A 25,807-nucleotide genomic window follows, 5' to 3' on the forward strand; every position below is an offset into this window, starting at 1 on the left:
AATGGGCACGGCTTACGTACTAGTTAAAGGGATAAGACGGCTACTCTACGACGTTCGCCATCCCTCCGCCAGCTGGTCGAACGAGCGGCTGTGGCGTTTTCTTTCCCCTCGCAGGCCTTCCAGAAGCGACTAAGGCGGGCCTGGGCGCCGAAGTCGATCGTGTGCGGCCCTTTCTAAGGTCTGCCACGGCTACCGACGATTTCGTCGGTAAAGCGGGGGTGCGGCGTTCCGCCTTGCCCGGGGCCGCTTCGGGGCCGTCTTCGGACGCCCACAGGGAAACGTGGAACGACGAAGAGAGAGTGAGAGAGCTTCTGGTGGGGAATGAGCCTCATGCGCTCCGGCTCCGAGGGGGTTAAGGCCGCAACCTTCCCGGCATCCTCCGCAGTTTCGCTGGCACGCGCACGGAACGGCGGGGGCGCGGGCGCGGGCGCGGGCGCGCACCCCCCGCGGGAAGAAGCTGCCGGGGTAGAGAGGCAGCGCCGGCGGCGGCCGCGCTGCTGCCCCCCGGCTCGGGCTAGCGACGGTGCCGGCCCGTCGACGGCGGCTAGTGGGCCGTCAGCGACGAGGAAGAAGGCGACTCCTAGGCCGAGGGCTAGGAAAAGGGATCCAGCTCCGGCTCTGGACCGCCCCAACTTCGGGAGAGTGGGAGATCCCGGGGCTCGGGGGGCCTCGGGAAGCCGAAATGGGAGCTCCCGGTTGGGCTCTCGTGGTATGAAGGCGCCCCTAACCCTCCTCCGCTTCCCTGCTCCGCAGACTCATCTCCGGGGCGAAGGAGTGAGTGACAACCTGTTTGCGGAGCACCCCTGGAGGGCGGGAGGGGGCTCTGGGAGGGGCTTCCGGCTCCCCCTTCCACCTCCCTAGCACCCTAACTTAAGTAATCACGCGCGGCCAGCTTAAGCGTCGCTGCTGGGGTGTCTGTGCGATTTGCAGTTCCTAAAAGGTGAAGCCCCCGAAGGCTTCCTGGAGGAGGCGGGGCTGGACGGAAATGGGGGTGGCCTGGATCCTGGGGCCCACGGGAAGGGTTGATCGGCCATTTGTGCCCTTGTTCCCACGTATGAGATCCAGTCACCCCGTCCCCGATCATAAAATCATAGGTTGTGAGCTGGAAGGGTCATCCAGAGAAGTACCTACTATGTGCCAGTCGCTGCTAAGTGCACAGAATAGGAAAAAAAAAGGATTAAAAAAGCCCCTGCTCTCGGGGAGTTCACAGTAATGTAAATAACTATGTACGAACAAGATATTGGTGTGAGAATATCCAAGGATTGGTTGATGATCAAAACTCAACGTGAAGAGACATTTTAATAAGTGGAGCTTAGGCTTATGGTATCCAGATGATCGGTGAGCAAAAAATTGAATTTTCAGAAATCGCATACAGTTTTCAGTTATAACAAAGAAAGAAAGGAGTAGAATTTTTCAGTGGCTGAAAGGAAAAGTAGAGGTTTACATTTTACGGACAAACTTGTAAATTTTATAGCTGGCAAATGGGAGAGGAAAGATTCACAAATCAAGAACAGCCGATGGGGGAAATTTGGTTAATTTGTAGATTGATTAGTAAACATTAGGGGTTCTGTTTTAGAAATTACAACTAGCCAGGAAACGTTTATCATGAGTACATAAAGCTGAGCCAGAAATTCTTTTACTAACCACTTACATTTTTAAAGGTCTCAGCTAAATTTCACATTAAAAGAAAAAGCTTCAGTAGGTGGCCATAGTAGTAGTATTTTTTTAAACAGCGGAGCATAGATCTAGGGCTTGATCACTGGAGAAGTCACAGTGAAGTAGACAGAATAGGGGTTACAATTCACTGCCTTTGAGATTGAGAGACATTACTTTCCTTAACACTTTTGTCCTATAAAGAAACTGATGACTACTCTGGGTAGGCCTCGGGTTTGTCTCGGGAGGCCTTTCTTATGTTATTTGTCTTTGATGTTAGTCAGGATGGGGCCACATGTGACCACACCTCCTTGTGGCGCCATAAATTAGGTCTTGGTGTTCTCTTTTTAGATTTTATATTTCTCCTGCTAATTATTAGCTAGTAGGGATTGTAGGGAACCCTGAGATCCTTTTAAGGAGCCAGACTGGGTATGGGCGTGAGTAAGGTACCTTCCCGCCGGGTGAGGCGATGTGACGTCTCTGCTTGTCTCGGTTCTTATTCCTTCAGGTTTTGCTATCATTGCTGTTTTACGAAAGAGAAGAAAAGGCAAAGGGAGGACAGGGGATAGGGACAGTTTCCACTAGGTCGTGTGGTATGACATTTTTTGGGCATCGTATTCTGACTAGTGATAATAACTGAGCAGATGGAGGGGGCACCTGAAGGGGTGTCATATCCTGGCAACCACTCGAGCACACCTTTGGTGCAGGTGGAGTGCTGAGAGGGAGGGGTGAGGGGAGGAAGTGTTTGGGCCTTGGGGTAGATTCCTATTTTAACTAATTATTTTTGCTAACTAGGAGCTGGGTTCAGTTGTTTATACTGCTGAAAGAGGGCAAATGCAATTAGCATTTCCTAAAAAGTGGAAGTCAAAAGCCCAGTCAAAGCCCTGAACCATTGTTCTAGGGTTGGGGTGTTGTGGTTTTAGTGGCCTCCAGGGCTGCTCAAGAACTTTATAAAGCCATTCCATCTTCTGCAAATATTTTTACTAGGTAAGATACAACCTCTTCACGGATAAATAGATCAACCTGTCTCTGAGATTGAAGTATATACATTTGGTGTTACGCACTGTGCTAAGCTGGGGATAAAAATAAAAAAAGAAAGAAAGGAAAGAAACAACCCCTACTCCTATTTAGCTTGCGTTATATGTTGTGTATTAACATAAAAAATACAAAGTAGTTGGGGGGGTGGTTTGTGTAATAAGGTAGTGCTTTAATTGTGTCTTGAGAGTGATTCTATGAGAGCATCATAAGGAATTATTGTATTCTAGGACTTGGGGACAGCCTTTGCAAAGGCACAGATACCAGAGGTGTAGTATTATGTGAGGAACGTAAAGCAGGATAGTTGTCTGGACCTTAGGGTGATTAACGTATCATTACAGGACGGAAAGATAAGATGGGACTGGGTTGTGAAGGTCTGCTTTAAAAGCCAACAGGAGTTCTATTTTATTCTAGAGGCAATAGGGAGCCAGTGTAGTTTGTGGAGTAGGGGAGTGTCATGTTTATATCTACAGTTAAGGAAAATCTCTTTGGCAACTGTGTGGAGGATAGATTGTCATGGGGAGAGACTTGAGGAAGGGAGACCATTTTAACAATCTAGACGAGGTAATGAGAGTGATTCTTGGGGTAAACAGAAGGGGATGGATGAGAAAGATGTTTTGGAAATAGAATCAAATGACTTAGCAAAGTAATTGACTGTGTGAGAGACTGGAAAAATGATTATGTTTCTTTCTTTCTATTATGTTTTCTATGGAAATTGTGAGGCTCAGAAGAGGGGAAAGGATAAAATGAGTTCTATTTTGAACACATTGAGTTGGAGATGCCTCCGGTATATCTAGTCTGAAGTGTCCAATGAGTAGTGGGTGGTGTGGGACCAATGTTCTGGGGGGAAGACTAGGGCTGGATATGTAGATGAGTTAGTTATATGCATAAAGATCATAAACCCATGAGGAGAGAGTAGATAGAAAAGGGCCCACAGTTAAGGGGCCTAATGTGGATGATGAGCCAGCAAAGGAGCCTGAGAACCAGGAGAGAGTAGGGTCATGAAAACCAAAAGAGGATAATCAGTGGTGACTAGTGCCAAAAAAATGTCAAAAAGGAATGAGGACTAAAAAAATCAGATTGGTAGTTTTTGCCAAGTGATGAGGTCAGAAACCACATTGCAAAGATTTGAAGAGAGGAAATGGAGGCAATGAATATAGACATTTTTTTTAGGAGTTTGAGAAAATTAGGAGAAGTTAGAGAAATTAGGAAGCTGGGAAGTTAGACCATGGCTTAAGTATATATGGTCTGGTATAGTGAAGGTATAGTGGCAGGCTTGGGCATATTTGAAAGGAGTAGGCAGAGAATCGGTGGATATGGAGAGATTAGAGACAGAGATGATTGAGGGAGCAGTCGGCTAGGGAAGTTGAGAGGGAATGAGAGACATTGTCCTTGAGGAATTCAAATTGGTCCCAGTGGGATATTTGGATATGAGGGGCAGAGGTGGTCGGGGAAACTTAGCCATTGGTTGTGTATTAAGGACTAGACTGTCATCTGAGGAAGGAGATAGGGTAAGCCAAGATGGGGCTGATATGAGTTGTGTTTGCTTTGCAGGAAGAAGGATCAGAATGGGGCCCTCTTGAAGAATTCTGCCCCGGGAACTTCCTCTGTGTGTCTCCAAAGGCCACCTGTATGTATGCATATGTCTCTGCACAGGCGGCTCGTTTGGAGCAAACTGCGTGACAAACATCAGACAGGGCAAGGGACTCCTCGGGAGTGAGACCCTGGATGTACTCTAGCCTCAGCAGGCCAGGGTCATGGGTCGCCTAGATGACCACGCCAAGAAACGAATTGTAGAGCTTCGGAAAGCGGGGCTGAGTTTTCGCAAAATCAAGAAGGTCCTAGAGCTTGACAATATCCGCGTCACCCCACAGGCTGTCTATCTCTTCTTGAAGCGAAAGAATGTGAAGCTCAGCCCCCTGCCCAGCAGCAACCATCCTCTCCCTCCCAGGGACCAGAACACCCAGCGGCTGGCACTCAGTCGGTCTGGCTGGAAGGATGAGCAGCTCTGGGATTTGTTGCAAGAGAGTGAGGTGGAGCCAAAGGAGTCCTTGGAAAGCCAGCCAGCTGGCCCCAGGGGAGAGCCTGGAGCTGGTCAGAGCTGGGAAGGCAAAGAGGGCGTTAGGATTGTTGGCGTGACATCTCTGCGTCAGGATAGTGGAGCCCACCCCAAAGATACTCGTTCCATTGAAGTTCCCCCTACATCTGCTAACAGTAAACTTCCTGGGCCTTACAGACCTGTCTTAGTGGTTGTGTCCAACAAGGAGCCAAAGGAGTCCTTGGAAAACCAGCCAGCTGGCCCCAGGGGAGAACCTGGAGCTGGTCAGAGCTGGGAAGGCAAAGAGGGCATTAGGATTGTCAGTGTAACATCTCTTCGTCAGGATAATGGAGCCCACCCCAAAGATACTTGTTTCGCTGATACTCCCCAGGCATCTGCCAACAGTAAGCTTCCTGGGCCTTACAGACCTGTCTTAGTAGTTGTGTCTAACAAGGAGCCAAAGGAGTCCTTGGAAAGCCAGCCAGCTGGCCCCAGGGGAGAGCCTGGAGCTGGTCAGAGCTGGGAAGGCAAAGAGGGCATCAGGATTGTCAGTGTAACATCTCTTCATCAGGATGGTGGAGCCTACCCCAAAGATAATTGTTCCTTTGAGGCTCCCCAGGCATCTGGCAACAGTAAGTTTCCTGGGCCTTACAGACCTGTCTTAAGTGGTTGTGTCCAACAAGGGTTGTACTGTGCCCAGCCAGAGAGTATGTCCACTGGATTTCTGATCTTCTGGAGGTGCGGAGCCCTCTTTCAGTTTAAGCTACTTAAGAACTCTGCTTTATCTGTTGGGAAAAGCCATGGTGGCATTACCTTCACCTTCTCCTCTTCTACCCTGGGTTATGTGTTGGCTTCTCCCATACCTAGTATATGGTAGTGGGGAAGGGGGCTTGCAGAGCAGAATGAGGATATGACAAGGCAAGGCAGTTTTCTTAGCCTGGCGGTGCTTGGGTTGCAAGGCAATAGGTGTCTAGGACAGGTGAGGATCCCTCTAGGTCCTTGAGTATGGCCCTTTGAATCCAAACTTCACATGTGTCCTTAGGCTGCAGGTCCCCCACCCTAGTCTAGAAGACAGTGGCCCATTGGTGCCAAGCATGTGCTGAGCAGGCAATCCTTTTGTCTGATCTAGGCCTCAGGCAGAGAACTGTTCTTGAGTAATTGTCCTCCAACTCCAGGAAGGCAGTTCAGTGTTGGAGAAAATTGGATTGGAGTCAAGACCTAGGCTTGAGGCCTGGCTCTGCTGATTTCTACCTTGGGCAAATAACTTTACCTCTTTCACCTTCAATTTCCTCATGTGTAAAATGAGTGGAGTGGACCAGGTGATCCCTAAGGCCCCTCTTCAGTTTAAGAGCTTAGGGTCTTGCCCTGGGCTCCCTGTAACCTGATTTCTTAGGGTAGGTGGGAGGCAGGGGAAGGGCTTGAATGTTGTGGTGTTTTCTATGTCATTCAGCACCAGTGACATGGCAGTATGTAAAACAGGTCTTTTTTCTCCTTAGTGTTAACCTTCCAACTTCTTCATAGATCAGTGTGCAGGACACAAGGGAGTTTTGATGCCTTGTTACCTCCCCCAACTCTGCCCTTACCAGGGTTTTCTAGGCAGTGTTCTAACCATTTCTAGCTATCTAGGAAGAATGGCTCCTGTTTTTTTTTCTGGGGGGAAAAAACAACTCATTTATTCATTCGAGTTGGTCTGCCTTTTAGTGCTTGGGAAGCTGGTCTACAGAGGTAGGAAACATGGCATTAGACAGACTCTGGAGACTAGGACCCACCTGCCTTTCTGTAGCTGCTCTTCTTGCTTTACTTATAGGTGACGCTGGTATTGGGCTGGGGGCTCCTGGTCCAGTGAGTCAGCCTGCTTCCCCTCATCCACTGAGTCGGGGTCACAACTCTGCCCTCATTGTGAAGAAGAAGATTGTGGACAGAGCCATCTTCCTCCACAAGAAAGTAAGGAACAGGGCATCCCAAGGTTGGGGGGAGGGCAGGAAGTGGAAAGGTGGTCCATGACTTCTGTCCTACCTCTACTTGCCTGGAGTAAAAGTAGTGGAAGTAGCTGTGTAACCTTGCACAAATCATTTCGTTACTGTGGCTTCAGTTACCTTGTCTGTAAAGTGGGGGTAGAGAGGGTAGTGGAGATAGCCTCCTCAGAAGGTGGTTCCAAGTCTAATTAAATTTCTGTGAGAAGGGGCAGTAGTGCCCTGAATGCAGGCCTCAGACTCAGGCTAGCCTCCAAGGCTGCCCCCATCTGGGGGTGGGAATCCTTTCTGTTTTGTTGAGGGGGTATGGGCTGTTATAGCCAGGGCTTGTACTCTTCTTCCCCCGTTCCTGTCTTTTTTCCATCTCAGAGGGGGAAGGCGCTCAGGGATGATACTGCTTGCTTCTTCCACAGGCTGCTGTCCAGAGTGTGCAGAGGGGCACTGGCTCCTCTTCTCTCCCCCTTTTGGTAGGAGTGCAGTCTCCTGGGTCCAGCCCTGGCCTTCTAGATCTGAAGGACTCCAGCCCACATGTGAGTAGATAAAGGAATGGAAGGATGAAGAGGTAGGTGCAAGCCTCGAGCATGGATGAATCTCTTGAGAAAGTTGGCAGCAGATGGAAGGGAGGAGATGGGTAGCAGGGTGTAGGGAGAAAAGTTTTTGATCATAGGATACATGAGCATGTTGGGCAGGGGGAAAGCTGCTTTGGAGAGGTAGTTGAAAGAATTGGCAGATAATACCTTGGAGGTTTACTTAGGAGAGGTAACTTATGACTGCCTTCAGGTATTTGAGGGCTACCTTTTGGACAAGAGATTTGGTTTGTGATCCTCTGCCCAAGAAGACAATTATAGAACTTGAGAATTGGAAAGGACGGCATCCTTGTGGTCCAACCCATACATGAAGGGAGTCTCCAAGATAACATAACTGACACCTGCAAGGTGTGGGGAATCCACCACTTCCCCGGCAGTCCATTCCATGTTTGTTGTTGAGTCGTTTTTCATTTGTGTCTGACTCTCTGTGACCCCATTTGAGGTTTTCTTGGCTTGTTTAGAGAGCTCTAGGAAGTTTTTCCTGAATGTGGGGCTTTACAAATTCTTCCCATTATTCCTGCTAGAGCAGTTTTCATGGGCAGTCTTCTCCCACATTCATTAAAGCCCTTTGGATTAGATTTTCACACCTGGCAATTTTTCTTACCAGCCTTTGTAGCTGTGTTGCATCTGACCAGAAATCTGTCATCTTTACATTATAAGCCATGGGCCAGAAATCCAAATCCCATTCTCAAATTTCACCTTCTTAGTCAGTGTTATTGACTCCCTAAGTTAGTTTTTCTCTTCTTGTCTCTTGTGTTCAGTTGTACAACAGTGAAGAAAGCAAAACCAGTGCCCCTGTGGTCGTTAGTTTCTTACCCAAGACTTTGTTTGGGAAGACTTTTTGGGTTTCTTCTCTGAGGATCATGTGTTAGTTTTGTTAATCACCAGAAGTGGAGAGAGTCAATCATTTTGAGAAGACTGGGCTTCCTCTTCTCTCTTGGATGCTGGTCCTCAAGCAGACAATAGAAAACCTCTCTGTTACTGTTTCTTAGTGCCCTGTCACCAGGAATCAGCAAGCACCACGACTCATTCTTTTCCTTATCCTTACGGAGTGATCTCTCCTGTAATAGATTCTGGGGCTCTATTTTAGTGTTTATTGGGGGAGACAAGCTGCTGCTTCCTCTCTAGAGCATTCAACTCCTCTCTCTTCAGGAAGAACCTCTACTCTTTTTAGTTCTAATTCATTGTATTGTTACCCTTTTTCTTTCTTTATGTTAACACTTCCACTCTCCAACATTCGGACTAGGGGCAAGGCTTCCCTTTTCCAAGCTGTTTCTTTTTTTCTCTCTGAAGCTTCACTTCTAAGGGGTAGAAGCTAGGTAGGATGTGACTTGATTTTGGGGGGAAAAGCACCTGCCTAACCCCTTCTCTAAAAGGGCATGCTGCCTCAAGCAAGAGTGATTGGGTTCCCCTTTATTAGAGGTCTGAAAATAGAGGTTGGATGCCTCCTTGTTGGGTAAATTGTGGTGGATATTTGTGTTTTATGTGTGGGTTGAACTAGAAGTCCTGAAGAGTCCCATATAACCCAAGTTCTGAGCTGCTGCTGCTGCTGCTTGGGTCTCCTTAGGATATGGGAGGGATGGAGAGCTCTGCTTTCCTGTTACCTCCCAACCTCATACCCGTCTTTCTCCCCACAGGTTCAGGACATGGGCACTCAGACCCGTCTGTCTTGGTCCAGTGTCCAGGGCCTGGCTGAGAAGCTGGATGCAGTGCAAGGGGCTGTGCAGCAGGTCCTGCAGGTGCTCCAAGTGCTGATGGATCAGCAGAGTCGGCTAGAACGGCAGCAGGAGCAGCAGCAGCTCTGGCAACAGCAGGTGCTGGGGACTCTGCAGCAGCTCAGGGGGTCTGCCCAGAGTCAGGGCCCTGGGAATGGGGAAACTCAGGACTTAGGGAGCCCTGGGACTCTTGAAGTACCTGATTTCCACCAATTTAAGATGGAACCTCTTTGACCCTGTGGGAAGGACCCCCGACATAGGTGTGGCGTGCCTGAAGGGGCAAGACCTTCAGCTTTGGAGAAGAAGGGGTCTGTGTCCTGGTAGCGTCTCAGCTGAAGACAGCCCTCATAAGACATGGGGTGTGGGCAGGAAACATTTCCCCCCTCCCTCCAGCTCTTATGCATGTGTGCAGCACACAGATTGTAGCCCCCACATCCTTTTCCTGTGTTGGCTCCTTCTCCTGACAAACTCTGCCCAGCTTAAGGGCTTGTGGAGGGTGCTGGGGGTGGGGGTGGGGGTGGCTTAATTACAGATGAGCCTGGGATTTGGGAGCAGGTGACCCAGGGAGGCATTATGACTTTTTCCTTCCCTAGGGCTTAGACTCTGAGGGAGTAAGTTTCTTTACCTTCATATGCTGTTATAGGTGAGTGAAGGGCTCAGGTGTTTCTTCAAGACAGGGGATGGGTCATATGGTTTTCTGGTGACTGCTAAGCATGTTCCAAGGCTTAGAGCATGGCATGGGGCCAGGATTATGGACATAGTTGGTGGTGGGGGAACAGTAGCTACATGATACTAGGCCAGCGAGGATCATTGAAAGGGAAGGAGAGGTTCTCATAATGGAGATTCTTTTCCATCAGGCATCGACAGTCTTAATGTGACATAATCTGCTCCACCTTGTACAGGTCCAGTGGGTAGATGGGATCCCCATCCTAGGGAGGCAGGGAGCCCTGGGACTCTGCCTCCCTGCTGAGGTTGTCATCTTTGGGTGGAAGAGGGGCAGACAGCTGGCTTTTAGGCAAACAAGACAGTCTGCCCAGCAGCCTGGACGGGAATAGGGTCCAGTAAGACTCAGGAAGTTACTTTGCTGATGTAATACATTTGTTGTCATTATGAAAGTAGAAACAGGGAGACAAGAAAAGACAGTATAGTCTCCCCGGGTTTCCAACTCCAGAAACCATATCTATGTCATTCATTAAACAGTTAAATGAGCACAATCCTATTGTTGTGTCTTCATTTTTGTGTCTGTGACTCTGTCATTTCTGCACAAGCCCAGTAAACACTGGGGCTCACCTTTGTAGGAAAATGTTACCACCTCTCACCCAAGAGTTCTTGTCACTTGGGGGACTGACTCACAAAAACCAAACTGATGGGGGCCCAATTTGTAAATCAGTTGAATTAAATAAAGTCAGCAGTGTGGTCTAGTGGATGGAGTGCCACCTTGAAGGCAGGAAGACCTGGGTTCAAGTCCTACCTCTTGACCCATACTGGCTGGTGACCCTGGGCACATCACTTCACTATATATAGCAAGTCAGTGCTCTGAACGATTCTCCAGGACTCTGAAGTTGCAGAGAAGGTGCTGACCTGTATTGACATTGGGGGTTTTCTCAGCCAGGCGTCCCTATACTAGTGAAATCAGAGTGTTCTTCCCAGTCCCCAAGTGCTCATGTGGTACTACTGATGACAAAGGCAGCCCAATGACTGTGGAACTGGAGGAAGGCAGGTGTAGGAATCCCCATCATTTGCCACAGGCCATCTGGTGGCACTATGGATGATGCTGGGGGGCAGCAAGCCTCTGTCTCCCAGTTCTTTGATAGAACGTACTAATTTCTATTACCAGCTTAGCTAGAGTGTCCCAGTGTTCTGCTGGCTGAAGTTACAATCAAAGGATTTCTTTCAGTGTTTCACTCTTTACCTTGTTTTGCCTGCCTGGCCTAGGGCCGACCAGACTGGCTCCTTTATCATTAACTTAAGGGGGTGCCAATCCCCAACATAGAAACAGCAGGAAGGGCAGTCTCACATACTGAGGTTTATCTTTTACTAAATACCTATGAATGAAACTTAGGAAGTGAAGTATTTTCTATTTTTGTCCCACTCTGAAGCACCGAAATGGGAATTCTTGATCTCTCCCCCCAAAAGGGACTAGAAGCTTGGACTCTTTTTGCCCAGCTCTGCAACAAAGTGGATCTATATTTCACCCAACTAGTGTCATGATGGCCAAGAATGGGAGGGGTGCGGGTGATGTTCAGGGGGATGCGGAGGCCAGAAAAGGGGAAATTTCTAAGTGTTAAAGTTGGCTGAAATATTATGGCAGCAACAGTAACCATGGAACATCCTTGTTGAAGCCTGTTACCACCTCTACTGGAGGAGGAGTGGGCATTGGGGGACAGTTTGGCTGGCTTTGAGTTAAAGGAAGAGTTAAAAATTTTGAATGACAACACCCTTCATACCCACAAACCCTTCCCTCAGAAACAGATTAGCTTGTGTACTGCTTGTACTGTCCTGTGCATAATGTGGCATGGATCCAGTTTGATACAGGCAGCCAGGATCCATGGCCCAGAAACACTAACACTGCGCTTGTGCTGTGCTGACACATCATCATGTAACCAAAGATAATGTAAACTTAGGAGTTTATTGTTGGCATGCTGCCTTCTTTGTGTGTTTCTCTGTATATCAGACAAGCACTGGTCAGTAGGTACTGATGGATGCTCCTACTCCGTCTTGACTTTTGTTCCATGTCTCAACCTGCCATCATGAGAATAAAGTGACTATGAATTCCTTGTCTCCACTGTCTTCCTGTAGTCTGCCGTGTTGAGTGTGAACCTGAATCTACTAGGAGTGGAACTCCTGTCTTACATGTCCCTTGATAGGTTTTGGAAGTTCCTCACCATTTGTGGGTTTTGTGACAGGGGAAGGAAAGAATTTACATTTTACTTCTGAACGAGGATAGTATAAACAAAGGACCTGGGGTAAAATATGCTAAAGGGGAAAGCCATTCCCCTCGAGTACTGTCACAGAAAGGACTCGGGGTGGGATGAGCTTCCTGGTCTCACAATTGCCCAGCTCTACAACAAAATGGACCCTATGTTCCTCCCAACCATTATCATGGCTAACAATGGGAGGGGTGCAGGTGGTATTAGGTGGGATGTGGAGGCCAGAAAAGAGAAAATTTCCAAGAGTTTAAGTTGGCTGAACAATATGGCAGCAATAGCCATGGAACATCCATGTGGAAGCCTGTTGCCACCTCTACTGGAGGAGGGGTGGGCATGGGGGAAACCGTTTGGCTGGGGCCAAACTACAGTGTTCAGTTAGGCTCAAGAGGGAATCTGCTGACTTGCAAAGATGAAACGGATTTCACCTTATAATCGGAGTTGGAAGGAACTTTAAAAGTCCTAGCTATTACCCAGGGCCAGAGTCCTTATTACAACCCGCTGATGGTCATCCAGCCTTTAAATAGCTGTGAGGAAGTTCATGTGGAATAGGTTCTGCCTTACATTAAGCTGAATTTGGCCTTGTGACTTCCACCCATTAGACTTGGTCTGCCTTGAGTGAAAAAGTAAGTGTAACCTCTCCTAGAGGGACACGTGATTGTATGTAAGGTGGATTTGTTTTCTTTTTAAGATACTAGTTCCCAGGACCCATGTCCATAAACAGTCTACTAGTTCCCAGGACCCATGGCCATAAACAATCTCACCGTGCTTGTGCAACATTATGTAACAATGCGTAATATAAACATTTGAGTTTAAGTTGTAAACAGCCCACTGCACATGTTCTATGCTAAGTCACCATGATATTGCCAAAGTTGATGTAAACTTATGAGCTGACTTGGCAAGATGCCTTCTTTGTGTGCTCCTCTATAAATCAAGTAAGCACTGGTCAGTGAATGGGGATTTGTGGAATGTGTGTGCTTGTCTTGACTGGCCCCCATCGAGACTTAAGGAGAAGCTTTATGAGCTGGTGCTCCCATTATCGGCGACCCCTGTGAGAATAAAGTAAATTAACCCCTTATCATGTCTCCACTGTTATCCTTCTGGCTGCCTGGATCAAGAATGAACCTGCTAGAGGCTGGAGCCCAAAAGCTCCCGTGTTATAGTGGCCATGGTAGCCCTTAAAATCTTGAGGTTCAACATTTCCCATTTTTCAACTATTCCTCATTTGTAAAACTGACCAGACGTATGAGAAGCTGCAGAAGCACTGTCCTAGGACAAGACAACTAGGGCACAGAAAAGAAGTGATGACACCATACATTTTCTTAAACATATTTTTAATGTTCTCTGTGGCCTGTGGGTATTTTTTAATAAGTCAAGGCGCATGAGTTACATTGAAGGCTCAAAGCCTCTGGTAGGCAGTAGCACCTTTGTAGGAAAATAACAAAGTAAACAGGGTTTATCAAGAATGATCTTTCATTGGGGGACTGTGCAGATACAATTTTCAAAACATGCCTATGGCAAATGGATGCCTCCTCAGCTACGTTCATCCACTTATTTCCAAATCCCCCTCCTCTCAACAAACTCTAGTTAGTTATCATCCCACAGAAGCGGTACCACCCAGAACTGAACACTGACCTGCAGACGTGATCTGACTGGGGTGTTGTAGCCTAAGATTCTGACCACTCCCCTCACCTCCAATCAGTATGCTGTGTTTATAAAGACTGAAATATTTTGTCCACCATGACTAATGTGACACAGGGATAGCATCACACACGTGCACATGAACACATTGTGGGGGCATGCAGGGATTGGTGATGAAGAAACTATGGAGGGTGAGCACCATCTCCTGCCACAAATGGGTCCCCAACGAAAGAAGTGGATGGTAAACTAATTCACCTAGGACACTGCGCAAGAGTCAGAGGTCACCATCCTGGAAAAACTGATATAAGTCTCTGCCCAAGTTTGTATTTTGCTTAACTGGAATCAGTGAGGGTCACAGTTTCAGGTCGTTTCGGAGAACATTAAGTAGAATTCCCTGCTTTCACACCTTACTCCTGGACTCCAATGGTATATCAATCTCTTTAGGCTGGTGGCCACTGACTCCTGCGCTCTGCCAAATGGCTAGTGTGAGGATTTGCATTGTTCTTCCCTTCCCTGAATTCCTTACCTCTTGACACATTGCTTAGAGGGCTTCTCTGCTGTGGATTTTGGCTTAGTATTTAGGGCTCTGGGTTGCCTTAAATGACTACGTTCAGAAGTAAATTGACCATGAGCAAGGTCCTATTCTTCTCTCTAGAGCATGCTCATCATCTCTAGTTTGAGAACAGTATTAAAAGTCTGTTATTATGGATACGTAGTTATATCCATAATATAAAAAGAACCAACTAAAAATAAGGGTGCAGGATAAAAAGTGATGAGAGGGCGTCACTTATTTGTGTGACAACCCTGTAACAAGTACCCCCGAAAGCCAACTTCACGGTGGATGCCTCCGTTCATCGTTGGTCTTCTGCTGAAGACTGTAAGTGGGCAAAGCTCATGAAGACTTGTTCCAGTGAGACTTGACTGACGGAATAGTCGTCTAGTCTGTACTTTTCTTTGGCTTTCTCTAAGATGCCAAACACCTGTGGGAAAGCACAGAGTCCACTACTACAGCCTCCGCCAAATGTTTATGCCAGGGGCCAAAGTGAGGCTTGACTGGGGAAGGCCACTTTACTCCATCACCAGGACCACGATGTGAAAATAATGGCCTTGGAAGGACAGGATGCCCCAAAGTTATGAAACTCCTAGGACTTTGGACAAGAAAGGAGTTTCCCTCTAAGGTAGTCTTTCAGATTCTTTGTGTAAGGTGGCACAGATCCAATTTGATACAGGCAGCCAGGCCAGGATCCTGGCCATAAACACTCACTCTGCGCTTGCGCTGTGCTGATAAGCTTAGCCCATAAACACCAGCGCTGCGCTTGCTCAGTGCTAACACATCATTATATAACCACAGTTAATGTAAACTAATGAGCTTATTGTTGGCATGCTGCCTTCTTTGTCTGCTTCTCTATAAATCAAACGAGCACTGGTTAGTGAATGTGGAATGCTGGGGATGCTCCCTCCCCACCTCGTCTTGACCTGCCACCATCGAGAATAAAGTGATATGAGCTCCTTATTTGTGGTCTCCACCATTGCCCTTCTGAAGTCTGCCTGGATCCAGTGAACTTGCAGGGAGCTGAGCTACTCTTTAATGGATTCCCAGGTAAATAAATGCTTTCAGGGCAAGTGTGATAAGCACATAGCTCTGCTCTTAATTTACAAGGAACTTAGATCACCTAAGAGAACTGAAGCTGAGAATCTTGGTCTGCATTGACAAAGTTAAGTTTCAAAGGGGGCTGGGCAAACTAAGTACTCAGGAAAGCAGAAAGATTGACCGCATTTTCAGATGCCCAAAGGCCAGGTCATCTGCCACCATGACTGCTTAATTTCCGTGTGCCCCTTGATGGAGGTAGCATTACTATAGCTTGACACTGGGAAGGTGTTCCCCAGACTCACCTTTGCCCAGCTGAGGTTCTTACTGGGCAGGTGGTAATGGACCATTCCTTGGTGTTCATCCTTCAGAATGCTCCCTGCCAGGGTGAAAAAGACAGTTCCTGTGAGGGACACAGTGGGCGGGGCTTTCTCATCAGGATTAGTTTTCAACACAGTGTTAACAACTCCAGTCAATTCAATTACCCATGTGACCAGAGGGAGTAGAAGGCAGTTAATTAAAAAAGCAGAGGATCTGAACACCCCTTTTTTCTCTTTGGCTTTGGAAGCCCCTAAGCAGTTTAATTCTGCAACACATGCATTTTTGTTCTCAAGGCTGTTCAGCTTCTGCCGATAGCAGTGAGTTTTAGTTCCCTAGGGAGATGAAAGCATGTGCTGGGCAGTGTGCAAAATAAGCCCAACTACCAAGAATCAGTCTGCAGATACCTGAAGAAGTCACCGGGCATATTCTCAGGGACAGGGAAAATGCCACAGGAGCTGAACAAGGCTGGTGAGAATCTCAGTGCCAACCCCCTTGCTTTCTGAGGACTCCCATGTCTGGCCAGGGGCTCTACAAGTAAGCTTTCAGTTATGGTTACCTGGGAAAGTCTGGTTGATAAACATCTTGAACAACTCCAGGGCCTCCATTTTGCCCTCTTGCCTGTCACTTTTAACCTTGGCTAAGAGAGTGTAGCCACTCCCAAACTTGCTCTTGAGATGTTGTGGGCTGCCCAGGCACTTGAACTGCCCATTCACCATCATGGTCAATCGGGTGCACAAGGCGTCACATTCTTCCATGCTGGAAAGTCAAGGGAACAGAGGGAGAAAGAACTAGAGAATTCTTCTCTCAGAGAGTGAAGGTTTGGGTTCCCATCTCTACAGAGGGCAGGCTTGGTAATGCAGGTGCTGAGTTAAGACTGGTGAATGGTGATATCAACATAGAGCAATGGGCCTAAAATGGAAGGAGCAGTTGCCCAAATCTGGTGGAAATGTCTCTGTTATTCCGTCCCATAGCACACATTCCTATGGTCCTTTTCAGAAGAGCCTGACTAGTCCCCTGCCAGTGGGATCAGTTTCTTAGAACCCTTCCTCATTCCCTACCAGGAAGGGGTCCATGAACACGCATGAGATCTGAACTAATCTGTGTTCTCAGTCCTATCCCCACTCCTCATCTTTGTCCCTATTGCAGTTACAGAATAGTTCAAACTCCTCATTTTTAAACAAGATAAACCAAGGACCAGGGGAATGATTTACTATCTTGGGATCTGCGCTTGAGATCTGAATCCATCTCCTGCCTCAATCAGATACTCTTTCTACCACCTCTACCACTTCCCACTGTTCTTCCTCTACCTGTGTCAAAGTGAGAGTTCCATACCTGTGGGAGGTGATGACAATGGCCTTGCCAGATTCACGGGCCCGTGTCACTGTATCCCAGAGCAGGCGCCGAGCTACAGGGTCCATGCCAGTGGAGGGCTCATCCAGGAAGACAACTGAAGGCTCTCCAATCAAGGCAATACCAGTACTCAGCTTACGCTTGTTGCCACCACTATGTCACAAGACAAGAGAAAGAACAGGGTAACCATAAAACAACACAAACTTCCAGATTCCACGTTTTTCAAGTCTTCTTACACCTTACTCCACCCCTGCACATATACTCTAATCCAGTGACACTGGCCTCCTTGCTAGTCCTCTCATATGATGCTCTACCTCCTGACCCCAACTCCAGGCCTTTTCACTGGATGTTTCCCATATCTGGAATGCTCTCCTTCCTCATCTCCACCTCCTGGCTTCCCTGGCTTCCTTCAAGTCTCACCTAAAATTCCACCTTCTACAAGAGACCTTTCCCAATCCAAAATCTTAGTGCCATCTCTCCTAGATCATTTCTATTTTAGCCTGTATACATTTTATTTGCACATAGTTGTTTGAACATTAGATTGTGGGCTCCCTGAGGGCAAGGACTGCTGGTTTGGTTTTTGCCTTTCTTTGTATCTTTAGCACTTCGCACAATGCCTGGCACATAGTAGGCTGACTTGAATTGAAGGGGCTGGAGAAGGAGAAATACTCAAGCTGAGTAAAGAAAAGGAAACCATAAAAGTGATTTGAAGAGGTCAGCAACTGAATTTGGGGAAGAGAAATTTTGGAGAATCTGAAGAAAGTTGAACAAGAAAAGTTGAATGTAAAGAGCTTAATCTGAAGGAGGAATGGGATAGAGGAGGAGGAGGTAGTTTGTAAGTAAGGAAAAGTAACACAAAGTAATACAAAAGATTAATGAGAGAAGGGAAAGGAAGCTGGGTGTGGCTGCCAGATTGTTGTTTTTTTGGAGGGATTTGGACCTGTAATTTTATAAGTGTGGTGAACTCTCCATGTGTAAACTCCCTCTGATTGTAGATCAGCAGCAGCTCTGAACCTAATTGTCTAAAGAGACTAAGAGTTGTCTGGAAACTCTAAGAGCTTATGTGACTTGCCATGGTCACACTGCCAGTTGCGTCTAAAGCAGAACTTGAACCCAGGATTTTCTGACCCTAAGGTAGGTAGGTCAATTGGTCCTCTCTCCACTATACATGTTACTGCCTCTTATCAAGTAGTCAAGAGGTTATAAAGGATTGTAAAGGTAGTACTGGCATTCCAGAAAGGTCACAAACTGTTTGAAAGACAAAAACTCAGTATCTTGATCAACAAGGAAAAGCAAAGTCTGCTATGACTTGCAGATATAGAATGTGTGTCTAAGTTCAAAGTGCAGGTTGGTATCTCAGTTTAAAAGAGGTGAAAGGGACTCAAGAAATGTCTCTCTGTACTCTCAATTATCTTGTACAATGAAGTATTCCTTAAAAAATAAAATTAAAAAAGGATTTCAGTGTAAAAAAAGAAATCTTGTCTAGTGACTTTTGCCAGCTTTCAACCTGAATGGAAAACACCACCTCTGCTCTGGAGAGAATTAAAGGGTCCTCACAGATCCTTAATTCACCTCCTTCATTATAGAGACAAGGGAATTTCGCCTGAGAAGTAGAAGGACATAGCCAAGGGCTTCCCTGGCTCTGCTCAAGTCTCTCCTTCCCCAAGAAGCCTTTCCCAGTCCTCCTGCTTCATCTTGGTGCCTTCCCTCGGCTATCTTGTTTCTCATCTGTAGCTTGTCTGCCTATGGCTGTTTGCATGCTCTCTGTCCTGTGAGCTCACTGAGGGCGAGGACTTCTGCTCCAGCGCTTAGCACAGGGCCCAGCACATAGCAGGCACTTCATAAATGCTGTCTGACTTGACTTGGTACAGACAGTTAACAGTGGCTGGGCAAGAATTTAAATGCAAGGATTCTTACTCTCAATCCAGAGCTCCTCTACTCAACCTTTTGTTTCTGGCTGAGGATAAAGTATATGAGTGTGTCCTCTCTGACCTCTGTCAGCATCAGGGGTTATGGAGGGCCTAGGAATGACTCTCTTAGGTGCTGAGAGTGAAGACATGGCATTCCAAGAAGAATGGAAAGAGGGTAGGAGGACTATGTTGGGCCAGTGAGGGAAGAGAAAGGAAGGTTAGGAACATTATTTTACATGATGAGGGTACGTAAGTAGAAATCCATAAAAACAAAGTGGAGAGGGTGGAAGGAATGGCTGACACCTGAACCTCACTCTCATCTGAACTGGTAAAAAGAGGGAAGAATACACACACACACACACACACACACACACACACAGAGCTGAGTACAGAAATACATTTCACTTAATGGGGAAATGAGATGGGAAGGGGAAAATGGAAAAGAGGGAATTAAAAGGACGGTAGTTTAAGGGAGAGATTAATCCTGAACAAACCTAGCCCTAGAATATATACCAACACATTTATACCTCTTTTTGAGGTGGCAGAGAATGGAAATCTGAGGGTATACCCATCAATTGGCAAATGGCTGAACAAGTTATGGTATATAAATGTGATCGAATACTACTGTGCTGTAAGAAATGATGAAGGAGATGTTTTCAGAGAAACCTGGGAAGACCTGTATGAACTGATGTGGACTAAAGTGAACAGAACCAGAAGAACAATGTATATAATAACAACGACAGGGTAAAGACAAGCAACTCCAAAAGAATCAGAAATTCTGATAAGCGTAATAACCAACCAGGATTCCAGAGGACTAATGATAAAATATGCTACCCCATGTCCTGAATAAGAGGTGAAGGACTCAGAATGCAGAATGAGACATATATGTATTTTTGGACATGGCCAATGTGGAAATTTGTTTTGTTTTGCTATATGCTTTTGTGTTTCTTTTGTTCTCAATTGGGGGAAGGTGCGGTTCAAATGGGAGATAGACAAGGTGGATTTTTGTTGAATGAAAAAATAAAATAATAAAAACTCCATCCTTTTAATACACTTTTAAATGCATAAAATAAAATTATATTATAATAAAATATGATAAAATAAATGTTTTAAAAATGCATTAAAAATAAACCAAATAGAATAGGAGCCTAGAAAAATATATATCACATAGACAAAATGGAATATTTCCAAGAAATATATAAGTCTCCATCTAAGTCCTACTATGGTATATCACAGGGGTATGTTTTCTCAAAGGCTACAGCTCATTTTAAAACAGCACATTAAGATTTCAAGTGCTTTATCTACATCTCACTTAATCTTCATAACAACTTCTTAAGGCAGGTGCTACTATTATTCCTATGTGACAGAGGAGGACACTGACTCAGAAGGGGTACTTGTGAGGGTAACACGGTGAGAAAGTATGAAACAAGATTTGAACTCAGGTCTTCCTAAATATAAACTGGGCCTCATCATAGCAAGTTGGATAGGCTTCAAGTGTGGTCTGGTTATGTCTATCATCTGAGGATCAGCCTGAGTTAAAAGAAGCCCATCACCAGGTTCAACCCAGAACAATGGACTGCTGGCCACAGCAACTCAGACTGTCTTTGAAGCTGTGGGTTATGGCTTGTGTCAGAATTTTCCGTATATGTACTAACAAAATCACAAGTCCATTAAAATGTTGAAAAAATATGATAAAATGGATAATTCTTATATTTAAAGTAAATATGTTAAAGTGTCCCAAAAGAATTTAGGAGGTGATAATGAGCAACAGAGAAACTGGTAAACAGAGATGACTGAATGTCACTGGAAAAGAAGCAGAAAAGCACTAAGAACAAAGATAAAACAAGAGCTTCAAACCCACCACAAAACAGATTTAACACAGCTGAAGGACGAAAAAGAACAGACTTAGATAACAGATCAAAGGAATCAGACTCTGAGGATTTTCTGAGGGAAAAGCAAAAGAAAAAATCTGATACTTTAATGCAGTGGTGTCTACATAAAGATCCCTGTAGGCTACACATTGACTTAGGAAACCACACATACATGTTGTTTATGTCCTATTGTATTTAATTGGCTTAGTTAAATATTTCCCAATTACACTTTTAATCTGGTTAGGCCTCACTCCAGAATGTTGCAGCCTCAATGCAGGCCCCATACGTGACACCTCAGCTTTAATAGGTTTATGAAATCATGATGAAGGCTTTCTCTCCATCATTTCGGCTCACAACCTTCACACGCACAGACACACAGAACACACACACGTGTGCTCACGCACACACACCCCATCTTCTAGAAGATCCTATGTTATTCTTGCACACATTCTTCCCGATATCCTCTATAACAAAGGAAGGTGTGAGGGAGACTCTGAGACGAGGGCTGGTCACACTGTATGGTAGGTAAGCCTGATAGTATGGAATGGTGACAAGTCAGGTCATAGGAACAGGTTCCCTGGTGGCCCTGCAGCTGTCAGTAGTCATCACTCTTATCTATGAGGCTGCCTCCCTGACAGTGGCCTGGCTAACGTGGAAACATCCATTCCCTCTACCGAGGAGGGAGCCAGCCACCCCAATGCAGTAGAGGGGAAGTCATTTTACATATAGCATTCTGTGTAGGGAAGTGAATGGAGAGGCCTACCTGTAGGTCTTGACAAGTTTGTCTGCGTGGGGTTCCAGGAGCAGCCCCTGTAGCACATTCTTCACACAGTTGCTAATATGGCACTCAGGGATGCCCCGTAGCCGGGCATACATGATCAGAGTCTCTCGTCCAGTCATGTGTTCCAACAAGGCATCAAATTGAGGACAGTAGCCTATTCGCTGCCGTACCTAAAACAATAATGAATCCCCAGAAGATGGGGGCAGGTAGAAAGATGTGATCAAATGAGAAAACCCTATCATATGCATGTGCTATAGAATCTGTCAAGAAAAAGGTCCCAGAAGCCCTTCTATCCATGACTCTACCCCAGGAGAGGTATTTGTTCCAAATACTTCCCTTTCTAGGGCCTTCCACTGTTATCTAATGGATAGCAATTAAAATGAAATAAAATTAAAATAAAATAAGAATTCACTGGATTCCCTATAGCTGGAGCCAACTGGATTGGCTCAGCACTCTTCAATACCTCCCTTTCAGGACTGTCCCTGGGCTTTCTCTGAAGCATAGGGCCAGAATGATATATTAAACATCAACCTGCGTCTCTGCTAAATTCTAGTTGAGTGCGTCCAGCACAGAACAGGGAGAAATTTACAATTGGAAAGTCACACAGTGGCATCTTGCCTGGCCCAATGATGCTATCCACATCACTGGGCTCTTCGGGTAGCTGCTCTACATCCGAAAATATGGATTTACAATAAAACAGATACAGATGAGAAAGGTAGGAAATACAGCCTTGGGGTGTAATGGCACTGGGACCTGTCAAAGGGCTCTGGGAACCAGGCAGGCGTCCATAAGCAGAGAAGACTGTCCAGGAACATGGACTGGTCATGTTAGTAATGGCATTTAGCAACCAGTCAGTTTGTGAGATGGACAAGTTTTAGTTTTATAATTTAGTTTTTCGTTTCAATAGTACCTATATTTTAAGTGCAGCAGACAAGCAGAATTTCCCCCTTTTCTCTCTCAAAGACATTTCTGTTAAAAACTTTGGGACCTAGGTAAAATCAAATCTGGCCAGACGCTAAAGCATTTGTTGTTGGGTTAAATGACTTGAATAGTCTAGAAATGTGCAAGCAAGTACAGCAACCTACCCTCCTACTCACATATACCATTGTTGTTCATCCTTTGTTCTCAAAGAGGACTATGACATTAGGAAGGTGATGCTGTGACATGCAAGTGAGTTGGGTTTAAGTGAGGGAGGGCTGTGCAAAGTCACCAGTCTCACTTTCTCTTCCAGAGCCATCTGGGTCCAGGGGGAAGATACAAATCAGAATGACTGGAGATGGCCCTGGATGAAGTGGGAGGCCTTGGACTTTTTGGATTTTTAACAGGATTCAGTTTGACTGAGGCAGTGCCCTTTCGGTGATTAAGGCTAGGTAGGAAATGAGGCAGAGAATGGCCTCTTTTACCTAGTTAAAAAAAAATCAATCTGGGAGGTGTGAGAGATGATCTCTCAAAAAGTGAAGCCTCCTCAAAGGGTTAATAATTTCTTGTGCGCCCTGTAACTATTAAAATATACTCTTGCTTCCAAAAACAACACATTTAGCTAGCTAACCTTGCGAAAACATGTTTTTCAGTACAACCTGTATTGTACCTGACCTTCCCTCACACACCTGGACCCTGTTTTTGAGCACATAGTAGAAACAAAACATCAAAAGACTCCCTCACCCCTTGTCTCCTGGCAGAATTCTGTGGTTTTTAACCACCCTGTGTACCCTATTTCCTTATATGGCAAGCAAACAGCAAAATCTGTGTTGCTGGGTAGATCTCCGTGAACAGATTGTGCATCCTGAAGCCTAGCCAATGGGATGAAGAGACAGGGGGTTAGGGCGGGGGTATCATGTTAGGGATGAAAGGCATAAAAGGCCGAGGGTGCGGCTCCCAACTCCCTGGCCAGCACCATTAGTGCGATGAGGGGCTGTACCCTTTCTCAGGAGAAAGCAATAAACCCCTTTCTGCTTTCGAGGTATTTGAGTCTTTATCTTAATTTTTTGAGTAGTGGTCTCTGTCCCACACAGAGGGGATGAACCTCAGGGTTTCTGGCCAAAACAGAAACAATTGCTATTTACATTCACTCTGAGCCAATCAGGGTCCAAACAATGACCAAGTGGGGCTTGGCCTGGGACCCTTCACTGGCTAATCAATGTCTGGAGATAGACAACAAAACCAATAAGGCTGGGGGCCTCATATTTTCCCCCAAAATGTCAACCCAACATGAAAATCTTCAGTTCAAACTGCATCTTTACAGGCTTGCTATTCACATAGACCTTATGTGATTATTGGTGAGTGAGGAAGCCAGACAAGTATAAGAAGATATTTAGAATTCAAAGAGAAAGAGAAAACTAGTTTTCTCCCCAGTAAGTGTTTCTGTGGATGAAGTGAGAATTCGCTTGTTGCCAATTGAAACATCCAATCTTCAAAAAAGGTAGATTAAATCCGGGTCAGGAGCTCCCTATGCCTTGTACATTAAACAGGAATGGCAAAGTTTGCTGAAGCAGTTAGTGATGAAGGTAGTCCTGTTGCCTAACTAGCAAGAAGACAAAGAACTGAGGATCTTTCTCTTAAGCAAGCATGGAGGGCAAGGAGAAATCTGCAGCAAATTTAAGAGAATATCCTTTTTTTTTTTTTTGCCAATACCAAGTAACACTTCTTTTGATCTCTGCCCTAGAAGAGAAGGTCAAAAGGCTGAAAGAAGCAGGTCAGCTCTCCATGCTGTCAGGGAAAACAAAGTGTTCCTTGAAAGAATGCCTTCAAGGAAGAAACAAAGAAGAAAAATTATGTGAAGAAGCATGTGGAATCGTTACTCTGTGACAACTAGCTGCAAGATGGAAGAATAAGACACAGAGAAGGGAGGAAGGAGGCCCATTAAATATCTGAAGCTAAATAATATGTGGAGGGGTAGCTGGATCATCTCATAACAAAGTAGCTTCTTATACTTTTTTGTGGCTTTTCCCTTTTGTTCTGTTTTCTTCTTTCGCAACATGACTAATGTGAAATATGTTTAACATGATTGCACATGTATAATCTATATCAGATTACTTGCCTCCTTGGGGAGGGGGGATGGGAGGGAGGGAGAAAAATTTAGAACTGAAAATCTTATAAAAATGAATGTTGAAAACTATCTTTACATGTATGTAGAAAAAATACTATTTATTAAAAATTTAAAAAATAAATTATTATAAAAAAACCAAAGTGCTTTGTGAACCTTAAAAAAAAAGAAGCTTCTTCGATTCCAGGGAAAGATGATTTAGAGCCACAAAAGCCATCAGATGAGAGATCATCCAGTAATAGTCAGAGAAAGAGGAGATGAGTAGTGGTGACTGGTGATTCCCTGTGGAGGGGAACCAAGATTGGCTCTTTGTCGACCTGACAAACCAGAGAGAGAGAGAGAGCCCCCTGACACTTGTTAAACTTAATAGGCTTTACCCAGATAACTTATTTGGTGATAAATGGTATTCCCAGAAAGAATATTAGCTGAGGATTATGAAGTCTTGGGCAAAAAACTTAGGAAGACAAGTATTTTTATTATTAGTGTCATCTAAAAGTTAGGCATTCAGAAGAGAGGCAAATTTGGGACCTAAACAGCTGGCTGAAAAGAAAAGGATTTGGATTTCTAGGCAATGGCTTAAAGTATGGGAATTAGGGGCTTCCGGTGAGGGATGGGCTATAAATAAGAAGGTTCTCCTCCCTCCATGTCTTTCCACTGGCTATACCTCATGTCTGGAATGCATATCCCTCCTCACACCTCTGCCTCTAAAAATCTTAAGTTTCCTCCAGAGGTCAGCTCAAACACCATCTTCTACACTAACCCTTTCCTAAACTGGTTGCTAGTGCCTTCACACAAAACTGCCCTGTATCTATTTTGTATCTACTCATGAAGGCACCTGTTTCTCTTTTTCTCTATGCACCCCTTCCCTCTGTGCTAGACTGCAGTACCTCCTGTCTCTGTCATACCAGTACCTAGCCTAGTGCCTAGAACATTGCAAATGCTTACTAAATGTTTACTGATTCATCAGTTGACTGGAAAAATCTATTTGCCTAAAAGACTGCCAAGAGACAGGGAGTGAGAACATTGCCTATATCAACCTACTGAAGTCTGATGCCACAGAAAGCAGCAAATGAAATGGATTCCTCCATCAACAGCTTTAAGTTATTTTTTATTCATCTCAGAAGACTATGTTCTTACCTTTTTGAGGTCAGTAATGATGCTGTAGCCATCAACAAAGGCATCTCCAAAGGTAATAGTGTCCTCCCCAGTCAGCATTTTGAAGGTGGTGGTTTTCCCAGCTCCATTGAAACCCAGCAGGCCAAAGCACTCTCCTTTCTGGACTGTGAGGGAGATTCTGTCCACAGCTAGGAAGGGCACCTTCTGGCTGTACACCTAAGATGTATCCAACAAAGAAACCACAGATTGAGGAACCAC

The 25,807-nt window shown here is 45.6% G+C and overlaps 2 protein-coding genes and 1 long non-coding RNA gene across 5 annotated transcripts in view; 2 read left to right on the plus strand and 1 right to left on the minus strand.

Moving 5' to 3' along the window:
* Window positions 1–4: 4 nt before the first annotated feature.
* LOC118830795 lies at window positions 5–10,215 on the plus strand. Of its 3 annotated transcripts, XM_036737744.1 has the most exons (6): window positions 10–774; window positions 4,243–4,782; window positions 5,011–5,358; window positions 6,534–6,670; window positions 7,113–7,229; window positions 8,924–10,215. In XM_036737744.1, the coding sequence occupies exons 2-6, from the start codon at window positions 4,446–4,448 to the stop codon at window positions 9,233–9,235; spliced, it is 1,251 nt and encodes a 416-aa protein (XP_036593639.1). In that variant the 5' UTR covers window positions 10–774; window positions 4,243–4,445; the 3' UTR covers window positions 9,236–10,215. The 3 variants fall into 3 exon arrangements, with proteins under 3 accessions (XP_036593637.1, XP_036593639.1, XP_036593638.1); XM_036737742.1 differs by having other exon boundaries at window positions 5–774; window positions 4,243–5,358; XM_036737743.1 differs by having other exon boundaries at window positions 4,243–5,130.
* Window positions 10,216–13,245: 3,030 nt separating this feature from the next.
* LOC118830906 (ATP-binding cassette sub-family A member 3-like) overlaps window positions 13,246–25,807 on the minus strand; it is a 117,582-nt gene continuing 105,020 nt past the window's right edge. The window contains exons 26-31 of the mRNA XM_036737988.1: window positions 25,571–25,765; window positions 21,373–21,560; window positions 16,811–16,981; window positions 16,035–16,234; window positions 15,463–15,536; window positions 13,246–14,549 (exon numbers count right to left, since the gene is read on the minus strand). Coding sequence (XP_036593883.1) covers window positions 14,421–14,549; window positions 15,463–15,536; window positions 16,035–16,234; window positions 16,811–16,981; window positions 21,373–21,560; window positions 25,571–25,765 — 957 coding nt within the window. The 3' untranslated portion in view covers window positions 13,246–14,420. The remainder of the gene's footprint in view (window positions 14,550–15,462; window positions 15,537–16,034; window positions 16,235–16,810; window positions 16,982–21,372; window positions 21,561–25,570; window positions 25,766–25,807) is intronic.
* On the plus strand, window positions 14,932–24,284 carry LOC118830908. Its single transcript, XR_005009115.1, has 3 exons — window positions 14,932–15,169; window positions 22,622–22,760; window positions 24,053–24,284. It is a non-coding gene; the product is annotated as an uncharacterized LOC118830908 (long non-coding RNA).

This window comes from Trichosurus vulpecula, chromosome 9 (genome assembly GCF_011100635.1).
Source record: "Trichosurus vulpecula isolate mTriVul1 chromosome 9, mTriVul1.pri, whole genome shotgun sequence".
In the NCBI taxonomy this organism is placed as follows: Eukaryota; Metazoa; Chordata; class Mammalia; order Diprotodontia; family Phalangeridae; genus Trichosurus; species Trichosurus vulpecula.

Bases quoted from the DNA above. Each gene is read 5' to 3' on its own strand.
- LOC118830795 (XM_036737742.1), top strand. From the start codon at position 4,446: ATGGGTCGCCTAGATGACCACGCCAAGAAACGAATTGTAGAGCTTCGG. The intron at 6,671-7,112 runs GTAAGGAACAGG...CTTCTTCCACAG, and splicing joins CCATCTTCCTCCACAAGAAA to GCTGCTGTCCAGAGTGTGCA. The intron at 7,230-8,923 runs GTGAGTAGATAA...TTCTCCCCACAG, and splicing joins TGAAGGACTCCAGCCCACAT to GTTCAGGACATGGGCACTCA.